At 35.2% G+C, this 24,906-nt stretch overlaps 1 protein-coding gene across 2 annotated transcripts in view; it reads left to right on the forward strand.

The window, feature by feature from the left end:
* The window catches only part of APOOL (apolipoprotein O like), a 78,712-nt gene that overhangs the window by 35,102 nt on the left and 18,704 nt on the right, over positions 1 to 24,906 (forward strand). Inside the window, exons 3-5 of one of the 2 annotated variants that reach the window (XM_011361149.2) lie at positions 17,190 to 17,309; positions 20,189 to 20,243; positions 21,689 to 21,787. In XM_011361149.2, coding sequence (XP_011359451.1) covers positions 17,190 to 17,309; positions 20,189 to 20,243; positions 21,689 to 21,787 — 274 coding nt within the window. The remainder of the gene's footprint in view (positions 1 to 17,189; positions 17,310 to 20,188; positions 20,244 to 21,688; positions 21,788 to 24,906) is intronic. The other variant, XM_023531183.1, reaches the window with a different exon arrangement.

Here is a 24,906-nt window from a genome sequence, read left to right on the forward strand (position 1 = left end):
CATTCCCTATTTATTCAGAGATAACCACTACCCCGAATTTTTATTATTGCCCTCCTTTTAAACTTTACCTTATATGTCTATATTGCTAAACGTTTTCTTTGATTTTGCAAGTGTTTGAGTTATATACATTGATGAAAACATACCTGCATATGATTTTCTACGTCTTACCTTTTTTGCTCTGCAAATACCTTTTTATGTTCAACATTCGTGAAATCTATCCAGATTTTCCCACATAGCTGTAATTTACATATTTCCCTAATTTATAATATTTTATTGTGTGGATATACCCTAATTTAATTATCCATCCTACTGTTAATAGACATTTGAGTTGTTTCCAGATTTTTCCATTAAATTATTGCTATGAACTTTATTGTACATATCTCCAGGTGCATAATTATAGTAGTTTCTCTAAATATACTTTGGAATGGAACTACTAGGTCATACAGTATTCAACCTCTTCAAATTTACTATAGTATGCTAAGTTGTTTTTCAGAGTGTATGTACCAATTTACATTTTCACAAGCAGTATAAATGTTTAGGTTGCTCCACATTCTTGTCTACACTTGATATTGTCACACTTTAATTTGCCAAACAGGTGGAATTGAAATGCTGTCTCATTGTGGTTTTCATTTACATTTTCATATTATTAATGAAGTTGAACATCATTTTATATATTTGTCATTCTGGTGGTTTGTAGAAGTATAACATTATGCATTTAATTTACATTTTTCTAGTTACTAATTATGTTGAACATTTTTTTTTCACATGCTTATTTGCCATTCATGCATCTACTTTGGTGAAGTCTGTTAAAATCTTTGGCCCACTTATTAGGTCATTTTTTTTTTTTTTATAATTGAACTTTGAGAGTTCTTTATATTTTCTGTATTTTTAGCACTATATCAGCTATGTGTTTTGCACTTATTATCTCCCAAACTGTGGTTTATTGTTTCCTACTGTATTACTTTTCCATTGATTCTGTAACAACCATGAACTTAGTGACTTTAAAAAACACAAGTTTATTATCTTTCAGTTTCTGTAAGTTAGAATTCTGACACTGGTATCACTGGGCTAAAATCAAGATGTTGGCAGGGCTGCATTGCTTTCTGGAGTCTCTTGTGAGAATCCTTTTCCTTCCCTTTTTCAGCTTATAGAAGCTGGACCACATTCCTTGGCTTGTGGCCCACTACCTCAATTTTCAAAGCCAGGAAAAGTAGTGTAAGCCATTCTCACATCACATTACTCTGAGCATTCTTCTGTAGTCACATTTACTCCCGACTATACCCATCCTCCTCCCTCTTCTACTTTTAATGTCTTATGATTACTATAATCCAGGAAAATCTACCTATTTTAAGCTCACCTGATTAACGTTAATTGCATATACAAACTTAATTCCCCTTTTGTCATATAACAACATATTCATGGGTTCCAGGGATTAGGACATGAATGTCTTTGACGGGGGTCATTATTCTGTCTACACCACTTCCTCTTAACAGTGTCTGTGAGGAATAGAATATGTCAATTTTGATAAAGTCCAATTTATCAATTTTTGAATTTATGGATTACGATTCTGGTGTCATATCTAAGAAATTTTTGCCTAACTGAAAGTCACAAATATTTTTTCATGTTTTAGTAGTTTTTTTTTCTTATAGTTAATTGATTTTTAGTATAGCTACAGAGTTGTGCAACTATTACTACTAAGTTTAGAACAATTTCATCAGCACAAAAAGAAAGTCCATACTTATTATCAGTCACTCTCAATTCCACTCTCTCCCCAACCCCTGGTAACCACTGATCTACTTTCTTTCTCTATGGGTATGCCTATGCTGCATATTTCATATAAGTAGAATCATACAACATGTGGCCTTTTGTGACTGGCTTATTTCAATTACCATAATGTTTTCAAGTTTCATCCATGTTATAGAATGTATCAGTGCATCATTCCTTTTTATTCTTGAATAATACTCCATTCTATGGATATAGCAAATTTCTTTATCCCTATATAAGTTGATGGATATTTGGATTTTTTCCACCCTTTAGTTGTTATGACTGATGCTGCTGTGACTTTGGTATACAGGGTTTTGTGTCGACATGTGTTTTCATTTCTCTTCAAAGGAGACCTAGGAGTAGAATTTTTGGTCCATATGGTAAATCTATCTTTAACCTTTTGAAGAACTGCTAGACTGTTTTCAAAAACTGAACCATTTTTCATTCTTACTGGCAATGTATGAAGGTTCCAGTTTCTCCACATCCTTACTAAGCATTGTTGTCTTTTTTAAAAATTATATCCAATTTTTTGTGGGTGTGGAATGATACCTCATTGGAGTTTTGATTTGCATTTCCCTAAAAAGTAATGATGTCAAGCATATTTTCATGTACTTATCGGTAATTTATACATTTTCTTTGGAGAAATGTCTATTCAAATTTTTTGCCCATTTTTAAATTGGTTAATTAGTCTTCTTGTTGTTGAATTGTAAGAGTACTTACCATATGACCCAGCAATCCCTGTTCTGATATTTACCCAAAAAACTTGAAAACATCTATCCGCAAAGATATATGCACCCCGATTTTCATTACAGCATTATTCATGGTAACCAGGTCATTGAAGCAACGGAAGTGTCCAACGATAGATGATTGGATAAAGAAGATGTGGTACATATATACAGTGAAATATTTGCCATAAGAAAAGATGAAATACTGCCATATGCAACAACAGGGATGGATCTTGAGATTATCATGCTAAGCGATATTGTTAGAAAGAAAGAAAAAGTTGAGAACCATATGATTTCATTCATATATGGGATATAAAAATGAAAGCAACAAATGAACAAGACAAAATCTCATAGATACAGACAACAGTTTAGTGGTTACCAGAGAGAAAGGAGGAAGAGGATATAGATTAGGATGTAAAGGGGGTCAAATATCTGGTAACAAAAGGAAATTTAACTTTGGGTAGTGAACAAACAAGGCAGTACACATATGACATATTATTGAATTGTACATTTGAAACCTGTATGATTTTATTAACCAATGTCACCCCAATAATTGTAATAAAATAAAATGAAGAGTTCTTTATGTATTCTGTATACAAGTCCTTTATGAGCTACATGATTTGCCAATAATGTCAATGGTTGTGCTTTTATTAGTAGTGTTGATGGTATCATTTGCAGCACAGTTTTTGATTTTGATGAAATCTGATTTATTTATTTCTCTTTTGTTGCTAGTGCTTCTGATGTGTGCAAGGTCATGAAAGTTTTATCTTTTCTTCCGAGTATTTTATAGTTTTAGCAGTTACGTTTAGGTCTATGATCCATTGTGAGTTAATTTTTGTCTATGGCATGGAGTAGCGGTTCAGCCTTATTTTTTTGGATGTGAATATCCAACTGTCCGTTACCATTTGTAGAAAAAACTGCTATTTCTCCATTGAATTTTCTTTATTTTGTTGAGAATGAATTGACCATAAATGTATGGGTTTATGTCTAGACTTACAATTCTATTCCATTTATCTATATATCTGTCCTTATAACGATACCATAATATTTTTTGTAATAAATTTTGAAATGGCCAAGTATGCGTCCTCCAACTTTGCTCTTCTTTTTGAAGACTGTTTTGACTATTCTGGATCCCTTTTACATCCATGTGAATTTTAGCATCAAATTATTTTATGAAAAAAAGCATAAGGTTTGCCCTGAATCTGTGGATCAATTAGGGGAATATTGCCATTTTAACAATATTTAGCCTTCCAATTCAAGAACATGGGATGTCTTTCCATTTATTTACATCTTCTCTAATTTCGTTTAACATTTTTTGTAGTTTTCAGTGTATAAGTCTTAAACTTTGTTGAATTTTTCCTAAGTAGTTTTTGATGCTATTGTAAATGGAATTGTTTTCTTAATTTTATTTTCATATTGTTCATTGCTGGTGTATAATATGATGGATTTTTTATATTGATCTTTTACCCTGAAACCTTGCAGAACTCATATATTTGTTGTAATAGGGTTTTCGTGGATTCCTTAAGATTTTCTATATACAAGATCATCTGTGAATAAAGATAGCTTTACTTATTCTTTTCCAATTTGATACCTTCTATTTCCATTTCTTGCCTGAATAGACTGACTAGAACCTTCAGAACAATGTTGGGGAAAAAATGGAGAGGGTATCATTTTGTACATTTCCTGATGTAAGGGAGAAAATATTCAGTCTTTCACCATTAAATATGATTTGTGTGATGAGAGCATGTTCTTTTATCAGTCCCTTGAAATTTCCTAAGACTTTCAGTTCCTGAAATGGCCCAGAATGCAGTCCACATTTTATACATTTCCATCTGTGCTAAAAAATATGTATTCTGCAGTTGTTCAGTGCAGTGTCCTATATATATCCATTAGATCAGAGTTGTTGATTACATCATTCTGTACCAGGAGTCAACAGGTTTTCTCTTAAAAAGCCATGTAGTAAATATTTTAAACATATGCAACTCTGTCACATCTTCTCAACTGCTATTATAGCACAAAAGCAACTATAGACAGTATATCAGTGAGTGAGCATAGCTGTGAAACTATAAAACATTTTTTACATAAACAGCCAACTTGCCCATCTCTACTCATTATTGTTAGTTTTTGTTTGTTTGTTTGTTTTTGTTTTTTAAATCTGCTTTTGGTCAACCAGTTGCTGAGGGAATAAGTTAAAACTCCCTCTATGGTGGCGAATTTGACTATTTCTCTTTGTTTCATATATTTTGAGGATATGTTAATAGATGGATATAAGTTTAAGACTGTAATAACTCTCTAATTAATTAAACTTTTTTGTCTTTATATAGTAACTTTATCTCTAGTAATGGTTTTTGTCTTAAAATCTATTTTGTCTAATATTAGTATAGCTTATAGTAGCTTTATTTTGGTTGATATTTGTCTAATATGCATTTTTCATTGTTTTTTTCCAACTTTTCTAAAGAGTTTAGGAATTTCTCATAAATGGCATGTGACAGTATTTTATATATGCAATCTGATCATCTTTAGCTTTAATCCATTACTCATTTGCATTTATTATAATTATTAATATTTCTGGAATTAGTTCTTCCAAGTTTTTGTTTTTTTTTAATTTTGTTTTTCTACCTTCATCTGTTGTTCTTTTATTTCCTTTTTTGCTTTATTTTGGATTGATTATTTTTCTCTTTTTATTTTTTTTCTACAACAAAGTTCATTTATTATGCCTTTTGGTCATTTTATTTTATTGGTAACTCTAAAAATTTTAACCTGCATTTATTCCAGCTTTCATCAGTATATTTATTCTTCATCCAAACAATATTAAGAACTTAGGAAATTTTAATTTCTGTCATTTCTTTCTAACTTATACAATATTGATGTGCAGGGATTGAATTCTCTCTTCTTTTTTTACTTATTTAAATTAGTTTCAAGTATATAGTACGTTGGTTAGACATCTATATAGTTCATAAAACAATCCCCTCCAATTGCTCCCGCCCTCCCCTGGCCCTCCACCTAACCATCCTTTTACTGCTAACTGCATTCCCTATGCCCTGCTCCCCATCCCCGTGACTATCAATTTGTATTTCATTAACCCTTCACCCCATTTTCCCAGCCCCCCAACCTCCTTCACCTCTGTCCATCACTAAGTTGTCCACTATATTTGTGAGTCCATTTTTGATTAGTTTGTTCTTTTTGTTCTTTAGATTCCACATATAAGTGAAATATGGTATTTATCTTTCTCTGTCTGACTTATTTCACTCAGCATCTATAACCTCTGGGTCCATCCATGTCGTTACAAATGGTAGGATTTCATTTTTTTTTTAATGGCTGAATAATATTCCATTGTATATATGAACCATAATTTTTTTATCCAGTCGTCTATTGATGGGCATTTAGGTTGCTTCCATATCTTGGCTATTGTAAATTGTGCTGCCATGAATATCGGGGTGCGTAGATCTTTCTGAATTATTGTTTTGGTTTTCTTTGGATAAATACCCAGAAATGCAATTGCTGGGTCAAAAGGTATATCCATCTTTAATTTTTTGAGAAACTTCCAGACTGTTTTCCATAGCAGCTGTACCAATTTGCAATCCCACCAACAATGTATGAGGGTTCCCTTTTCTCCGCATCCTCACCAACACTTGTTTTCTGATTTATTGATGATAACCATTCTGACAGGTGTGAGACGATACCTCATTGTGGTTTTAATTTGCATTTCTCTGATGCTTAGCGACCTTCAGCATCTTTTTATATAGCTATCAGCTATCTGTATTTCCTCTTTGGAGAAGTATCTGTTCAGGTCTTCTGCCCATTTTTTTTTAATTGGATTGTTTGTTTTTGTTGTTGTTGAGTTGTATAAGTTCCTTATATATTTTGAATATTAACCATTTATCAAATGTGTCGTTAGTGAATATCTTCTCCCAAAAAGTTGGATGTCTTTATGTTTTGTTGACGGTTTCCTTTGCTGTACAAAAACTTTTTAGTTTGATTTAGTCCCATTTGTTTATTTTTTCTTTTGTTTCTCTTGCCTGAGGAGATATATCTGAAAAGAAATTCCCGTTAGTAATTATCAGAGAGTTTACTGCCTGTGTTTTCTTCTAGAAGTTTTATGGTTTCAGGTCTTTCATTTAAGTCTTTAATTCATTTTGAGTCTGTTCTTGTATATGGTGTAAGAAGGTGCTCCAGCTTCTCTTTTTTTTTCTTTTTTTCTTTTCCTTTTTTTTTTTTGCATGGATCTGTCCATTTTTCCCAACACCATTTATTGAAGAGACTGTCTTTACCCCATTGTATATTCTTGCCTCCTTTGTCATATATTAAGTGAGCGTATAGGCGTGGATTTATTTCCGGGCTCTCTATTCTGTTCCATTGATCAATGTATCAGTTTTTATGCCAGTACCATGCTGTTTTGATTACTGTAGCCTTGTAGTATAGTTTGATATCTGGTAGTGTGATACCTCCAACTTTGTTCTTTCTCAAGATTGCCTTGGCTATTCGGGTTTTTTTATGGCTCCATATAAATTTTAGGATTATTTGTTCTAGCTGTCTGAAAAATGCCATTGATATTTTGATAGGGATTGCATTGAATCAATAGATTGCTTTGGGTAGTATGGCCATTTTAACAATGTTGATTCTTCCTACTTATGAACACAGTATATGCTTCCATTTATTTGTATCTTCTTCAATTTCTTTTTTCAATGACTTATAATTTTCTGAAAACAGGTCTTTCATCTTGGTTAATTCGATTCCCAGGTATTTTATAGTTTTCGATGCAGTTGTAAATGGGATTGTTCTCTTAATTTCTCTTTCTGAAAGTTCATCATTGGTATATAAAAATGCCACTGACTTCTGAATATTTCTTTTATAACCTGCTACTTTACTGAATTCATTGATCAATTCTAACAGTTTTGTTTGTTTGTTTGTTTTGTTTTGTTTTGTTTTTTGTGGAATCTTTCAGATTCTCTATATATAATATCATGTCTTTGGCAAATGACGAGAGTTTTACTTCCTCCTTTCCCATTCGGATGCCTTTTATTTCCCTTTCTTGTCTCATTGCTGTGGCTAAGACTTCCAATACAATGTTGAAGAGGAGTGGTGAAAGTGGGCATTTTTGTCCTGTTCCTGATCTTAAGGAAAATGGTTTTAGTCTTTCCTCATTGAGCATGATGTTAGCTGTAGGTTTGTCATATATGGCCTTTATTATGTTGAAGCATGTTCCCTCTATTCCCACTTTGCTGAGAGTTTTTATCATAAATGGATGCTGGATATTGTTGAATGCTTTTTCTGCATCTGTTGATATGATCATACGGTTTTTATCTCTTGATTTGTTAATGTAGTGTATCACATTATTTGATTTGCGGATATTGTACCAACCGTGCATCCTAGGAATAAATCCAGCTCGATCATGGGATATGATATATTTAATGTATTGCTGAATTCTGTTTGCTAATATTTTGTTGAGGATTTTTGCATCAATGTTCATAAAAGATATCGGCCTTAAGTTTTCTGTTTTTTTAATGTCTTTGTTTGGTTTTGGAATCAAGGTGATGGTGACCTCATAAAAGGAGTTAGGGATCCCTCCCTCTTCTTGAAATTTTTGAATAGTTTGAGAAGAATAGGTTTTAATTCTTATTTGAATGTTTGGTAAAATTCACTGATGAAGCCATCTGGTCCAGAACTTTTGTTTTTTGGGAGGTTTTTGATTACTGATTCTATTTCATTGGTGGTAATTGGTTAGTTCAGATTTTCTGTTTCTTCTTGACTCAGGCTTGGGAGATTTAATATTTCTAGGAACGTGTCCATTTCTTCCAGATTGTCCAATTTGTTAGTGTATAATTGCTTGTAATATTTTCTTATGATCCATTGTATTTCTGTGGAGTCCATGGTTATATCTCCTGTTTCATTTCTGATTTTATTTATTTGAGTCCTCTCAATTTTTTCCTTGAAGAGTGTGGCTAAGGGTCTGTCAATTTTGTTTATCCTTTCAAAGAACCGGCTCTTGGTTTCATTAATCTTTTGTATTGTTTTTCTAGACTCTTTCATTTGTTTCCGCTCTGATCTTTATTATTTCTTTCTTTCTATTCACTTTGAGTATTGTTTGTTGTTCTTTATCTCGTTCTTTTAATTGTAAGGTTGGATAGTTTATTTGAGCTTTTTCTTGTTTCTTGAGGTAGGACTGTATAAATGGATTTCCCTCTTAGGACTACTTTCTCTGTGTCGTATAGATTTTGAGTCATTGTGTTTTCATTTTCATTTGTCTCTAGGTATCTTTTGATTTCTTCCTTGATCTCATTAATAACCCGTTCATTGTTTTGTAGCATGTTATTTAGCCTCCTTGCGCTTGTGTATTTTCCAGTTTTTTTTCTTGTTTTTGATATCTAGTTTCATACCATTGTGATCAGAGAAGACGGTTGATATGATTTCAGTCTTAAATTTATTGAGACTTGATTTGTGTACTAACATGTAGTCTATCCTTGAAAATGATCCATGTGCACTTGAGAAAAATGTATATTTTGCAGCTTTGGGGTAAAATGCTCTACAAATATCTATTAAATCCATGTGTTCTAGGCCCATTGTTTCATTGTTGATTCTTTGCCTGGAAAATATGTCCATTGGTGTCAATGGGGTGTTAAAGTCTCCTACAATGAGTGTATTACTATTGATCTCTCCTTTTACCTCAGTCAATAATTGCTTTATGTATGTAGGTGCTCTTATGTTGGTTGCATATATGTTTACTAGGCTTATGTTCTCTTGATTTATTGGTCTCTATCATTATGTAATGCCCTTTTTGTCTCATTATAGACTTTGCTTTAAAGTCTATTTTATCTGATGTTAGTATTGCTACCCTGGCTTTTTTTTTTTTTTTTCATTTCTGCTTGATGAAATATCTTTTTTCATCCCTTTACCTTCAATCTGTGAGTGTCATTTGATCTTAAGTGGGTCTCTTGTAGGCAGCATATGCATGGGTCTTGTTTTCTTATCTATTCCATTACCCTATGTCTTTTGATTGGAACATTTAATCCGTTTACATTTAAAGTGATTACTGATAGGTACATTATTACTGCCATTTTATTATTCATATTTGCTATTGCTATTTTCTTTTATACCCCTTCTCTTTTTACAGAAGACCCTTTAACATTGCTTGTAATTCTGGCTTGTTGGTGATGAATTCCTTAACCATTTTCCTGTTTAGGAAGCTCTTTATCTCACCTTCCGTTTTAATAGAAAGCCTTGCTGGGTAGAGTATTTGTGGTTGTAGATTCTTTTTTTTCATAACTTTCAATATTTCTTGCTATTCCCTTCTGGCCTGCAAAGTTTCCATTGAAAAGTCAGTAGACATTCTTGTGGGGGTACCCTTGTAAGTAACTAGCTTTCTTTTTCTTTGCTACTTTTAAGATTCTCTCTTCGTCTTTGACCTTTGGCATTTTAATTATGGTGTGTCTTGGTGTAGGTGTGTTTGAATCCCTCTTCTTTGGGACTCTTTGTGCTTCTTGAACTTGCATGTCTAACTCTTGCCAGGTCAGGGAAGTTTTCTGTCATTATTTCTTCAAATAGATTCTCAATCCCTTGCTCTCTCTCTTCCTCTTCAGGTACTGCTATGATCCAGATATTTTTAAGCTTCATGTTGTCCCAGAGGTCTCTTCAACTCTCCTTATTGTTTTTTAAATCTTTTTTTTCTTTTTATTGTTCCAATTTGGTATATTCTGTTACCTTATCTTCCAATTTGCTGATTCGATCTTCTGCTTCATCCAATCTCTTTTTGAATCCTTCTAGTGTATTCTTGATTTCAGGTATTGTATTCCTCATTTCTCTCTACTTCTTTTTTTATGATTTCTACATCCTTTTTTATGCTTGCTATCTCTCTGTTGAGGTTCTCATTATGCTCATCTGATCTCCCCATAAGTTCGTTGAGTATCCTTATAACCATTATTTTGAACTCTGTCTCTGGTAGGTTGCTTGCCTCCATTTCATTTAGCTTATTTTCTGGAGTTTTCTCTTGTTTCATTTGTGGCATGTTTCTTTGTTTTCTCATTTTATTAGCCTCTCTGTGTCTGTTTCTGTGTGTCAGGAATATTTGTTTTGTCTCTCAGCCTTGGCCAGATGGCTTAAGAAGAAAGGTGTCCTGAGTGGCCCAGTGGCGCACTCTTCCTGATTGCTTATATTGGAGGCTCTGGACGTGATCTTTTTGTGGGTTGTGTGTGATCTTCTGTTGTCGTCAAGCCTTTATTGTTGTTAGTAGATCAGTGGATGGGATTAATGCTCAGGCTGACTAATTGTGGGAATTGGCTGCACCCACAGGGTAAGAGTTTTTGTGTGGGGATTGATCCTACTGAATGTGATTTGCCCTAGCAGGCTTATGTACTTGTTGCAACCACCCTTTGTATGTATCACTAATGGGACTAGTCAGGAGTTGCTCCGTTGTGGTTTGGTGCCAGCCTCCAGATGCGTTGCTTTTGTGGCCCTTTGGGAGAGCATCCCCCATAGGCCAAGGTTAGCTACTGCTTTTGATTGCTCAGGGCTACCTGATGAGAACTACAAAGCAATCCGCAGATAGTTGTTGCCTATGCTGGATCTATAGGTAAGTTAACAAGACAATGCTGTAGGCAGTGGTCAGCTATCCCCTGTCTCTGACCTATGGCAGTTTAGCAGAGGGACCACTGCCTGTCAGTTTACTGTAAGTCTCTGAAACTGGAAGAGCCTCTGGGCGATATGCGTGTTGAGTGGCGCAGGGACCCCGGGGGTCTCCTGGGTCTATTGAGTAAATTTCCCCCTGCCACTGCAATGTCAGTTTACGTGCCAACGTTGTCTCTGTGGCTCGCTGTACAAGTTTCCACTCGTAGCAAGGTCAGCTGCTGCCCACCCTGGGCCTCAATGCGCAACCCCAGGGCAGGGGCAGCTGCCTATCAAAGTTCAGTGGGCACTTTGTGTATTGGATGGGACAGGAGCTCAGGGAGTCAAGGCCCTTCAAGCCAATACAGACCCCTACAGTCCCCTCAAGAGATACTGTAACTCGTATAGGCAGCAGTGGTCTATCTACAACTGTTGTCCTCAAAATTCACTACTGCCTTAGTTAAGGTCTATTGCCTTCACTGACTGCAGAACCCCAGAGCCAACTAAGCAGGGCACAAGAGGCTGCTTGTCAATGGGCTGCAGGCACTTTGTGGCTTGGGTGAAGCGGGATCTCAGGGAGACAAGGTCCATCCAGCCAACATAGCCTCAGTTTTGCTGCAACTTCTGTGCCTGGGCGTTCCTGCTGTAGTCACAGATCACAGTGCAACCAGCTGCCATCTGGAGCGGTCCCACAGACCCCTGCTCTCCCCGGACACAGTATTTCAACTCTTGCAGGCAGCAAAGGTCTGCCTGAAGCTGATTTCCTTGCAGTGTCCGCCCTGTGCTAGCCAAAGCTTTTTGCCTGTGTGGATTAGGAGTTCAGAGGAGGGGGTGAGCTGTGGCAGTTCACTGACAGTGGGCCTCCTGGGGCAATTTGTGGGTAGAGTGGGGCAGGGTATCAGAGAGATTTTGACAATCAGATCAATACAGCCTCAGTCTTGCTGCAACTTTTGTAACTGTTCATTCCCGCAGAAGATCCAGATCACAGCAAGACCAGCTGCTGTCTGGGACTGGTCCACAGGTCCCCGATATCCACCCAAGTTCGTGTTGGCAACAGTGAGCTGCCTGACTCTGTCTCAGAAATGCAGCTCACAGAGCTGGCCACTTGCTGGGAATGCTTGGCCCTGAATCAGAACAGGGTTTGTCAGCTATCTAGTAACAAAGGCTCTAGGCAATCTGCAGGTTGTTTTGGGCAGGCCGATTCCCTCTGACCAGGGCTTCCTAATGGCTCTGTGGGAGGGGTCTGTAGATTTCCCATTAGAGGGGCCAGACCAAGGCACAATGGTGGCTGCCCTTCTAGCTCTCATTCTGGCACCAGGTAATGCAGACATTCTCAGAATGAATCCCATGCAAGCCTCTGACCTACCGCCAGTGTCCTGGGTATGTCCGCAGGTCAGAAAGCCTGTGCGTAGGTTCCTCAAAGGGACGTCTAGGGATTCAGTCTCCTTCCGTCTCACCCAGACAGCCAGAATCCCCTCTGGTTTCTACAGTCAGTTATTGGAATTTCCTTTTCCCTGGGCTGGGGAGCCCCTAGATGAGACAAGGACCCCCCACTTCTTCAGGAGAGCCTCTGCAGCTTCACTCTCCTTCCCAGTGATCCTCCACCACCCGCAGGTGTCGATCCAGCTGGATTTGTGATTTTGCCCCTCCTACTGGCTTCGGTTTAGATGTGGCTCCTTTATATTTTCAGTGTAGATGTTATTATCAGCTGGACTTCAGGTGATTCTCAATGCTGATTATTTTATAATTAGGTTATAATTTCCATGCAGACTTGGGAGGAGTCGAACCCTGATTTTACCTAGTCCGCCATCTCCCCCCCTCTCTCCGGATTGAGTTCTATTTTAAAAACACACACAAAACATTATTTAATATATTCATTGGTTTAGATTTACCCACATATTTACCACTTTTTTTTGTTTTGCCATTTATTTGTCATTACTGTTAGTAAGGGGCAGATCCTTTATTTTTTATTAAATTTATTGAGATGACATTACTTAATAAAATTATATAGGTTTCAAGTATACAGTTCAATAATACATCATATGTATATTGCATTGTGTGTTCACCACCGAAAGTTAAATTTCCTTCTGTCACCATACATCTGTTTTATTCAGGTAAATTAGTATATAACATCACATAAGTTTCCGATGTACAATATTATAATTTGAGATCTGCATACACTACAAAATGACCAGCAGCAAAAGTATAGTTACTGTCTTTCACCATACACTTGATCCCCTTTACCCATTTTGCCCCCCCCCAATCCCTTTTTCTCTGGTAATCACCATTCTGTTGTCTGTATCTATGAGTTTTTTGTTGTCATTGTTTTGTTTGTTCATTTGTCTGTTTTAGATTCAACATGAGTGAAATCATACAATATTTGTCTTTCTCCACTTGACGTATTTCACTTAGCATAATAGTGTCAAGATCTATCCATGTTGTCGAAAATTGCAAGCTTTTATTTCTTTTCTTTTTTTTTTAATTTATTGCGGTGACATTGGTTAATAAAATTAATATAGGTTTTCAAGTGTACAATTCAATAACACATCATCTGCCTATTGCATTGTGTGTTCACCACCCAAAGTCAAATCTTCTGTCACCATATATTTGACCCCTTTTACCTTTACCTATTTCCCGCCTCCCACCTTTCCCTCTGGTAACCACTAAACTGTAGTCTGTGTCTATGAGTTTTTGTTTGCTGTCTTGTTCTATTGCTGCTTTTAGTTTTATATCCCACATATGAATGAAATCATTAGTTCTCAACCCTTTCCGTCTGACTTATTTCACTTAGCATGATAATCCCAAGATCCATCCATGTTGTTGCAAATGGCAGTACTTCATCTTTTCTTTTGGCTGAGTAATATTCCTTTGTATATGGGTACATCTTCTTTATCCGATCATCTATCAAAGGGCCACTGTGAATAATGCTGCAGTGAACATTGGGGTACATGTATCTTTACAAATAAATGTTTTCAAATTTTGGGAGTAGATACCCAGAAGAGAGATTACTTTGTCACATGGTAATTCTATTCTTAATTTTTCGAATAACCTTTATACTGTTTTCTCTAGTGGCTATACCAATTTACATCCCCACTAATGATGTATGAGGATGTATGAGGGTACCTTTTTCCCCCACAACCTCTCCAGCTCTTGTTATTACTTGTCCAGTTGATGATAGCCATTCTAACAGATGTGAGGTGGTATCTCATTGTGGTTTTGATTTCATTTCCCTAATAGCTAGTAAAGTTGAGCATCTTTTCATATATCTGTTGGCCATTTGTATGTCTTCTTGGGAGGAGTGTCTGTTTAGATCCTCTGCTAGCAACTCGAATACAACAGTATATTAAAAAGATCAAGTGGGGTCCATTCCAGAGGTGCTGAGATGGTTCAACGTATGTAAATCGATCAATATGTTCCACCACGTAAACAAAACAAAGGATAAAAAGCCAGTGGGGTTTTGATAAGGATTGCATTGTATATGTAGATTGCTTGGGTAGTATGGACATTTTAACAATATTAATTCCTCCAGTTCATGGGCATAAAATGTCTCTTCATTTATTTGTGTTCTCTTCAGTTTTTTTTTATCAGTGTCTAAGTTTTCAGTGACATATTTGGTTAAATTTATTCCTATGTATATTTATGATGCAGTTATAAATACGATCATTTTATTAATTTCTCATTCTGATAGTTTGTTATTAGTGTAGAGAAATAGCACAAATTCTGGTATATTGATTTTGTTTCCTACAACTTTATTGAATTTATTATTTCTAACAGATTTCTGTGAAGTCTTTGGAGTTTTTAGTATATGATATCATGTCATCTGCCAATAGTGAGAGTTTTACATTTATTTGGATGGCCTTTATTTATTTTTCTTGCCTACTTTGTCTGGTTAGGACTTCCAATACTATGTTGAGTAATGTGGCAATAGTGGGCATCCTTGTCGTATTCCTGATCTTTGAGAAAAAGAGTTCAGCTTTTCACTGTTGAGTATGATGTTAGTTGTTGATTTGTCATGTGCGGCCTGTATTATGTTGATAAACATTCCCTCTATACTCACTTTGTTGGGAGTTTTTGTCAGAAATGGATATTTTATTTTGTCAAATGCTTTTTCTTGTTATTAATGACATTTCTCTTCAGTTTAAAGAAGTCCCTTTAACATTTCTTGTAAGCCTCTTTTAATGGTGATGAACATTTTAGGCTTTTGCTTATCTTGAAAACTCTGAATCTCTACTTCAATTCTGAATGATAACCTTGCTGAGTATAGTATTCTTAGGTTGGAGTTTTTCCTTTCAGCACTTTCTGTATGCCATGCCATTCTCTTTTGGCCTGCAAAGTTTCTACTGAAAAATCCGCTGATACCCTTAAGGGGTTTTCCTTTTATATAGCAATTTATTTGTCTCTTGCTGCTTTTAACATTCTTTGTCTTTAATATTTGTCGTTTTAATTATAATGTGTCTTAGTGTGGATCTCTATGGGTTCATCTTTGGAAATCTTCTGGTTTCCTGGACCCAGACATTTGTTTCATTCCCCAGATTAGGAAAGTTTTCAGCCATTATTTCTTCTAATAACTCCTCTCTGTCTTTCTTGCTCTCTTCTCCTTCTGGGACCCCTGTAATGCAAATGTTATTCTACTTGATGTTGCCCCAAGGGTTGTTTAAGACAGCTTCATGTTTTTAAATTCTTTCATCTTTCACCTGTTCTTTCTGGGTGAGTTTCACTGCTTTGTCTTCCAACTTGCTGATTTGTTTTGTTGCTTCATCCAGTGTGCTGTAGAATCCTTCCTGTGTATTTTTTCAGTTTATTTATTGTAATTTCAGCTCTGTAACTTCTGCTTGGAACTTTCTTATATTTTCTATCTCTGTCAAAGATCTTTGTTTTTCCATTCTCCCACATTCAGTGAACATTTTTATGACCATTATTTTGAGCTCTCTGTTAGGTAGATTGCTTATCTCCATTCCATTAATGTCTTTTTCTGATATTTTGTCTCGGTCTTTGGTTTGGCACCTATCTTGTGTATCCTTATTTTGGCTGACTCTTTGTGTTTGTTCTATTTATTAGGGATATCAACTATATTTCCTAGTGTTGAAGGAGCAGCCTTGCGTACAAGATATCACATGGGGCCCAGAAGCATTATCCCCCTGGCCACCAGAGCTAGTCATTCAAGGGTCAATCCCTGTGTGACTACACTTACCTGCCTATTGTGGCAGGGCTGCAGCTGTGGTTGTGGTATGAGAGTTGCCAGGCCACTCACCTGCCCTGGCTGTAACACACAGCTGCTGGAATGTGGGAGTTAGTGGGGCTCTCAGCGGGGCACTCCTACCAGCACAAGCAAATTAGAAGGAGAGTTCCAAAATGGCACCGGCATTAGCATGGTAGCATGAGATCACAAAAATGGTGCCTACCAGTGTCTCCTTCCTTGGAGAGAGATCCAACAGTTTCTTGTCTCTCCAGTATACACTTTAAGTTTAGTAAGTGAGTTTCTTTCCCATATGATCTAGGCAATTTTCAAAATGGTATTTTTGCACTGGGTTCCTGGGTGAGTCCGTACAGGCCTGTTATGAGTGGATTTTCTGTTCTCTACAGTTACATGGTTTTCTGGGACATAATCCCCATTGGTTTTCATAGCCAAGAATTTTGGGGATTCATCTCTCCTGTGCAGAATCTAAGGGTCGAGGTACCTGATGTGGAGCACAAACCCCTCGTTCCTCAAGGAAAAGTTCTGTATTTTGAGATCCCTCCCAAGTTCAGATCTCTATACCTGGAGGGGGAGGTTTTTCGTTTTTGTTGTTGTTGTTTGTTTGTTTGCTTTGATGAGACCATGTCTCTGCTTTTCTTATCCATCTCAGTATTGACCTTTTACTTTTTGTGTAGGGGCTCAGTTTCTGGCTTCCAAATAGTCTTTATAAACAGCTTACCAGATCATTCCTGTATTTAAGATGATTTTTTTTAAAAAATTAGTATTTTTAGTTGTTTTTTACAGGAGAATTGATGAGGATTCTTATTTCTGCCATACTGCAGGAAAAGTAATTTCAGCTATTTTTTTTTTTATTTGAAGTTGTTTTTTGTTTTTGTTGTTTATTTTTTGTTTGTTTTTGCCTCTAGCTCCCTATGTATACTGCACCACCTCTCCAGTCTAAATACATTGAAGAGCAGCCAGGTAATTTACAAATGGGCTTTGCCTCCATCCGTACTACAACTGGTCGTTATATTGGCTGGTGCAAGGTAAGTCAATTCTAATAATTGTTTGGTATTAGAGGTTTCTGGTTTGTATTACATTCCAATTGTGCCAGTTACCCATTGGCATGTAACAAACTACCCTCAAACTTAGTGGTTTAAACAGTAACCATTTTATTATATGTCATGATTTTTGTGAATCAGGAATTTAATCAGAGTTCACACAGGTGATTCTTCTGTTACATGTGGTGGTGTTGACAGAGGTCACTCAGTGGTATTTATCAGGTGAATGGGCTAATCTAGAAAGTCCAAGATAGCTTCATTTTCATCCCTGGCCACATGTCACAGATGCTAGAAGGCTGAGCTCACCTGGGAATGTTGACCGAAGTACCTCCACATGTCCTCTCAGGGAAGGTGGCTAAGTAACTTACATGGGCAGTTCAGGGCTCCTATAGAAAATGTTACAAGAGGCCCTAGGCAGAACTTGCCAAGCTTCTTACCTATCTTCAGGTGTCCAAGAAAGTAACTTCTTTTGTTAAACCAAGTCACGAAGGCCAACTCAGTTTTAGAAGGAGGGAAAATAGATGCCACTTCACAATACGAGTAGCTGCAAAAAATTTGTGGACATGTTTAATCTACTACACTCATATTGCATAGATTAAAGTAGTTTAGCAAGCATTTATGTTACTTAGCATGTTACAAAACATTGTTTGGCCTTTTATATGAAGGTCTAGAATTATGAATTGTTCCTTATTTGACCAAGCAAAATGTTCACTTTTTTTTTTGTTTACCTCATAGACCATTTTGACCATAGTCAGCTACTGGGCAACATAGCATTCACCTTGTTCTAATACTTAGCCTTCAGTCACCATTATCCAGAAGCAGAGGGGTAGAACAAGCTGATAATAATACTGATGTTTCATTATCATCACATCAACAAAGGTGTGTTGCCATCAACATCTCCAATGTCAATGTAATAATGGTAATGCTGGTACCATTGTTTTCATCATTCTGACCTAATAACTACACAGAGTTTCTTCAAGTCTAGCCTATCCAGTTTTGAACCTTTGTGCTTTTTTTTTTTCTAATTCATTCTTTAAAAAAAAATTCTAATGATATTATGAACTGCCACATCTGTGAACTTTGGTCATTCCAGATATATCAAACATCTAATGAATATACGGTGTTGTTTTTTAAAATTTCGCCTGTCAAATAATTCTAATTGTACTAGTTGTACTACACACTCTTAATAGTTCGATCTCTGAGGAAAATATTTTAACTAATTAGGATCTGAATCTATCCCTAAGGCTATATGCCAACAGCTGGATGATTCACACTTATGTCTCCTGAGACATAATTTTCCTAGTGTTCTCAAAGTTGTTTTCAATGAGGTAAGTTGTTTCCAAGAGATCCTTAAATTGCTCTTGTTACTGTCACCCAATTTAAGACGGAAAGAACTTTATGTTCTGTTAATATGATGAAATGAATAGGTTGAAGAAGGACACTTTCAGATGCATTTTATCTTCAATGTAAACAATGTTTCCTCTCTAATTTTCCTCTAAAAACATAATATATTCTTTAAAAATCACTTCTGACTCAACATTCTGCATTAAACTTAGAATCATGTAGGGTAGATTCAATTTCTACTCCTACTTCTTAATGATGTGAAATTTAGGTAGCAGTGACCTCCAGTAAAAGTAAATTTCTGAACACAGCTAAGGAAAATTTCCCTAAAGAAGTGACTGGTTTTCTTCCTCAACAGTTACATTATTCCCAATCAACTGGTCAATAGGTATTTTATGAAGGTAAAATTTTCTCAAGAGACAGTCCCTAAAGGGAAGTAGCTCAGTCGCTATGCTGGTTTGTACAGCTTGAAACCATGATGAACAGGATGAACCTCTACATGTCTGATCACCATGAACATATCTGAGACAAAGTTACTAATACCAGGATCTCAATAGCAATAACTTATTTCTTTCCTTTCTAATATACTCATTTTTTATTTTCTTTGTTTTGAAAACCTCTTTTGATGTTTTTATCCCATGATTTGCTAGCAGCTAGTTCAGAGAAGCAGACCATATATTTGGATTGTGTTTTCTGGTTCCTTCAATAGAGTACAACATGTCTGTGGGCAATTACTATGGGTAAATTATTTCATGCCTTCATTTTTCTTCTGGTGTAATTGAGATAGAACCTATCACTCAATAAATATGTGTAATGATACTTCTTGGATTAAAATAAATTAGTTAGAAACAGATAAAAGGAAAAAATTGGTTTAAAGCTTTAATCCCTCCAATGGGTTCATTTAATCTTGATTTGTAGGGAATTTATGTTCCTATTTAAAAACAAGATGAACATTAGCCTGTGTAAGATGATTTCTATCCTGAGATAAATGTCTCTTTAAAATTATTTTCTCATTTTAATGCACATTTTTTTAAAAAAGGGAGAAGATGAAGAACTTTTCTTTAGGCTTCTTGTTATTGTTTTCTCCACAAATCATTTTGTTGTTGCTGCTGCATCTTTATTGATAAGATGTTACTTATTCTAAGCTGAAATATACCTCTCTTCATGCTTTATTTAAATTCCATTGATTTTCTAGGCCATTGTAAAACAAGATGATAAATTTTTGTATTCCTGCAATAACTTTTATCTGAGCTACTCTGACTATTTTATAAGCATTACTTTACCCATTTATATGAGGAAAATAGTAAACAAGTATTATCTGTGTTAAATAGAATAAAAAGCAAGAAATGAAAAGAAGCTAAGTTCAACAAGTATCCTCATAGTGAATAAATAGGAAAGCTAGATTTAGATTTGGGTGCAATGCTAAGTCAACGTTTTAATATAATCTCAGAGATATAGATGATTAATCTAATTATCAACATCTTCAACAATGCAGATGTCCTTTTTTGCTCCTTTTTGCTTAGGGTGTTTATATCTTTGTGAAAAATGGGATAATGGATACAGTACAATTTGGAAAAGGTAGGTGAGTAAACCACTCATTATTAGGAATGTTCTATTGTCTTTTTTACTTGGAAGGTTTAAATGTGAGAAAAATAAACATGGTATGTTATCTATTATCCTGTTTTATTAAATGAGAAGATATTCTATATAGCAACTTATGATAATAACAAAGCAATAGTATCTATTATTTACTTAGCTATTTTATGCTAAGGCACTATGATAAGCATTTTAAATAATTTAATTTTATAGCAATTCTTGTTACTATTGGTATTATAATTATTCTCATTTTACAGATGAAGAAACCGGCGTTTAGAAAGATTAAGTAGGTTACCAAGGTCACTTAGTAAGTGACAGCACCTGGATCAAACCGAGATCTGTTTTATATTATATACTCATAAAGCATAAATTAGAAATGTCTCCATTGTTCTCAATTAGATTAAATAAGTTTTACTTACTGTTAAAATATACAGTTTTTTGCTATTGATTGCTGGGAAACACTATACCAATCAGCTACCCTAGAATATTTAAGCTAATGTTGGAAAGCAATTGTATTTAAGTCTTTAGTTTGGTAATGATGTTTAGCAGCAGATATAACTTCCTAATATTTTTGGCCTAAGCCAGTAGTCAAAATAAATGTGTATAGAGGACACAAGGATCAGGTAAAATTTTAAATGTCTCCATGATGTTGATGATCTGTATATGTATTATCATTATTTAATGTACGTAAGAATTAATCCAAATGATATTCTTCATCAATCTTTAGGGATATGTTGTCATCAATCTTTAGGGATATTATATAAGTGATTGCCATTAAATAATTAACTATGATAAAGGAGTGTGTTTTTGGACTGCATGGAACCAGAAACAATTTAAATATATTTAAAAAACAAAAACAAAAAAACAAGAAATCTGGACTCTGCCCACTCTCCATCTACTTTTTGTCTAGGCTCACTTCTCATCCTGATCATTGGTTTTAACCAAGACCAACGGCTGCTCTGAGGTTACAAGCAGGGTCTAGTGGCTGTATGTATCACTAAACTATTATTTAGAGTTCCTTAAAAAACTGTCTACTTCAGTTCTTACCAGATCCTACCAATGTTTGAGCAGTTAAGTCCAGAAGCATTTCCATTATAGGGATATAATGCATACATAATCAAGAATTTACCTTATAGTAATCCATATTAAAGTGTGCACTCTAGCATCATATTTCATTGAAAAGTAATAACTTCCTGTATGATTAAGAAAACAAATATCAAGAAATCAGCTATGGAAGGAAGATTTTATTTTATAACCAAGTAACTATTTTAACTAGCTTTTTAAGTTGCTGCTCAAGCCATCATTTTGAACAGTGTTTAAATCATCTGCTATTATCTTAACAAATCTCTAACTTTTTTGCATTGTAACTATATAGAATGTCCAGTTGTAGTAAGTCATTTATATTAATTTTTAACTGGTTTCTTGAGATGCATATGTTTATCTGAAGAATCCACCACGAGATTTTCTTCCGAAAATTGGAGTGATTACAGTTTCAGGATTGGCAGGCTTGGTTTCAGCAAGAAAAGGTAGGGTTTAAAAAGATAAATTCTCTCTTTTAATTCCATTGTATTAATTAATGAATTTTACTGTCACGGGAAATCCTTATATCCTTTATTGAATATTATTAGGATAGGCTACAGTAAAATATTTAGATTCTATAGTACAGCATGCTTACTTTTATTTAAAAATTTTCGTGTTTTCAAAAATATAGTTATTCCAAAAGATGTTCAACATCATTAGTTATTGGAAACACAAATGAAAACCACAGTGAGATACCATTACACAACTATTAAAATGTCTAAAATTAAAAAGAGTAAATATATCAAGTGTAGTCGAGAATGTAGAGAAACTGAAACTTTCATACACTGCTGGTGGGGATACAAAATGGTAGACATTATGGAAAATAGTTTGACAACAGTTTGTTGTAAAGTTAAAAATACACTTACCATGAGACCCAGTAATCTTACTTCTGGGTATTTACCCTGGAGAAATGAAAAACCTATACACAAATGTTAATAGCAACTCTATTCATAATAGCCAAAAGCTGGAAATGACCTTAATGTCTTTAATGATAAACTAAATTGTGGCACATCTGTGCAAAGGAATACTACTCAGCAATAAAAGAAATGAACCATTGACATACGCAATGATCTTGATGAATCTGTGTTAAAGAAACCAGTCTTTAAAAGTTACATATTGTATGATTTCACTTATATGACTTTCTCAAAAAGACAAAACTATTGTGACAAAGAACAGGTCAGTGGTTCCCAAGAGTTAGGAATAGGAAGATGTGACTACAAAGGGATAACATGAGATGTTTCTAGGAACAATAGAACTGTTCCATATTCTGATTGTAGTGGTGGTTACATGATTCTATACATATATTAAAATTGATAGAGCTGTATACCAAAATAGTTGAATTTCCTATATGATCATTTAAGAATAAAATTTTAAAAATATATAGCTGGCCCTATTAAAATTGGAATTTATCATTTTGTTTCTCATTTTCTAGATAACTGTTTTCTAAGGATCTTAAGAGTTTCTAGCTATCAAAAAAAAGATCTTGAGAATTTTACATTAACGTAAGAATATGTACTAACCACTCAAACTACTTTTCCCCGCTTAATCATGACAACCCATATTCTAGGGGCTATATTAAGGATTCGAGACACAGATACTGACATCTCAGAAAAATCTGTATTTCCTCTTGGTCTCATCCTGAACAAAATCGCTGGAACTGACATCAGCCAACTCAGAATGGAGTTTAGAAAAAAGACAACTCACTCACTACTCTCATTTAGCACATGAGACTTGATATATTGACTTCTTTTCTCCCTCTTTTCACTCTGTATCTCTACCAACTTTGTCCTTCCTTCCCACTATACCACTTGTGTAGAGGGTCCTCAAGACCACCTCCAGGTTTGACAGTTAACTAGGAAGACTCAGGAACTCGGCCTATAGTCATATTCATGGCTAAAGTTTATTACAGTGAAAGGATGCAAAGTAAAATCAGCAAAGGGAAAAGGCACAAGAGGCAAAGCTTAGAGGAAACCAGGCACAAGCTTCCAAGAGTCCTCTCCCAGTGGAGTCATATAAGATGCACTTAAGTCTTCTACTAATGACTTGCGACAATATGGATGAGATATCAACCACGGAAGCCCATTTGAGACTCAAGTTACCAAGGTTATTTCTGGGGACTGTTCACATAAGCACTGTTTGTATAGCATCTACCAAATTTTCATACTTCCAGAAGTAAAGTAATTGTTCAGCATAAACCACATTACTTGCACAAACAGTTTAGGCACAGAGCACCACTCTTATCAATCAGAGCACCACTCTAATCAATCAGGGAATGTTTTCTATTAGTGTAGGGAACTGCTTACCAGTCAAGTTCTCAAATAGCTAAGGGCCAGCTTTGCAAGCAGGCCTTTCTACCAATGGCAGTCTCGGGCATACTGTGTTAACTCTTTCTGCACACCATTAAATAACTCTCTTTTATAAGCATGTAATGAATTGTATATTTGCCCATCTTCCACCCCTGGTTATGGAAACCTTTGATGCTTAGTTAAGACACTTTTAGAAAGGAATTATCTCACTTTACCTGCAATTATTCAGTTATTATTTCAGCAGGCATTATTGTCTCCCCTCCTCAGCCAAGCCCTTACTAAGCTGATACAGTTTTCTTATAAGTAGCCATTTTGGTTACATTCCACAACTCAGTTGCTAGTCATTGTTCCCAAACTAAGTTGCATGTGGTTGGATGTCACAGCTCTGAACCAGTCTGGAATCTGATATCAGATAACTTTATGATTAGTTTGCCCAGTCCTTAAAGTAACTTCAACTCTAGTACACCTAATTAGATACAAAACCTCTGTAAATTATACGAACATTCCAATATTCTAAGTCTAGCTATATATCTCATCCCAATAGACCTTACACTTCCTATAGCTAACATTAATGGCTCCTTATATCCCATTTTTTTTTTCTAACACCATGAACAACTTATACATTATAAATTTTTTATTAGGAAAAAAATTGAAAACTAAGATTACCATATGTAACAATAAGACTTCAAAGAATTTTGAAGGAAATTGGCCAAAACATATTACTTAATTCTCAGTGAGAAACTCATAATCCTCTTGTAAGAGAAAATGTTCTTTAGGTCATTCCCAGTATCTCCAAATGTCAGAGCTAGAATAATATCGCCCAGTGTTTTTCAAACTGAGGATCTTAACCTATTAGTAGATAGTGAAATAAACATACTAGATCTCAGGAAGCATTTTATTAAAAATAAAATAGAGAATAGCAAATATACTGTTTTGTATTCAGTATGGATAAATATCATGAAACATTTCAATGGGGAGAGGGACAGTAGAAGGGGGGGAGGGTGAGTGTGTGTGATAGGTCATAGCTCAATGTAAATTTTGTTCTTTAATATGAATCATAGTCAGAAAAGTTTGAAAGCTTTTGGCTTACTCTAACCCTGTTATGCTACAGATAGAGGTCCAGAGAAAGGAAATCACTCAGTAATATAGTATATAGTAAATATAGTATAAAGTACATTGTAAACATGACTGTATCTAGAGCTCTTTCCTGGTTATTAGATTAGGATTATTGAACCCAAATGAAATATAATTTACTGTAA

The sequence above is a fragment of the Pteropus vampyrus genome, unplaced genomic scaffold (assembly GCF_000151845.1).
Source record: "Pteropus vampyrus isolate Shadow unplaced genomic scaffold, Pvam_2.0 Scaffold63, whole genome shotgun sequence".
Classification (NCBI taxonomy): Eukaryota; Metazoa; Chordata; class Mammalia; order Chiroptera; family Pteropodidae; genus Pteropus; species Pteropus vampyrus.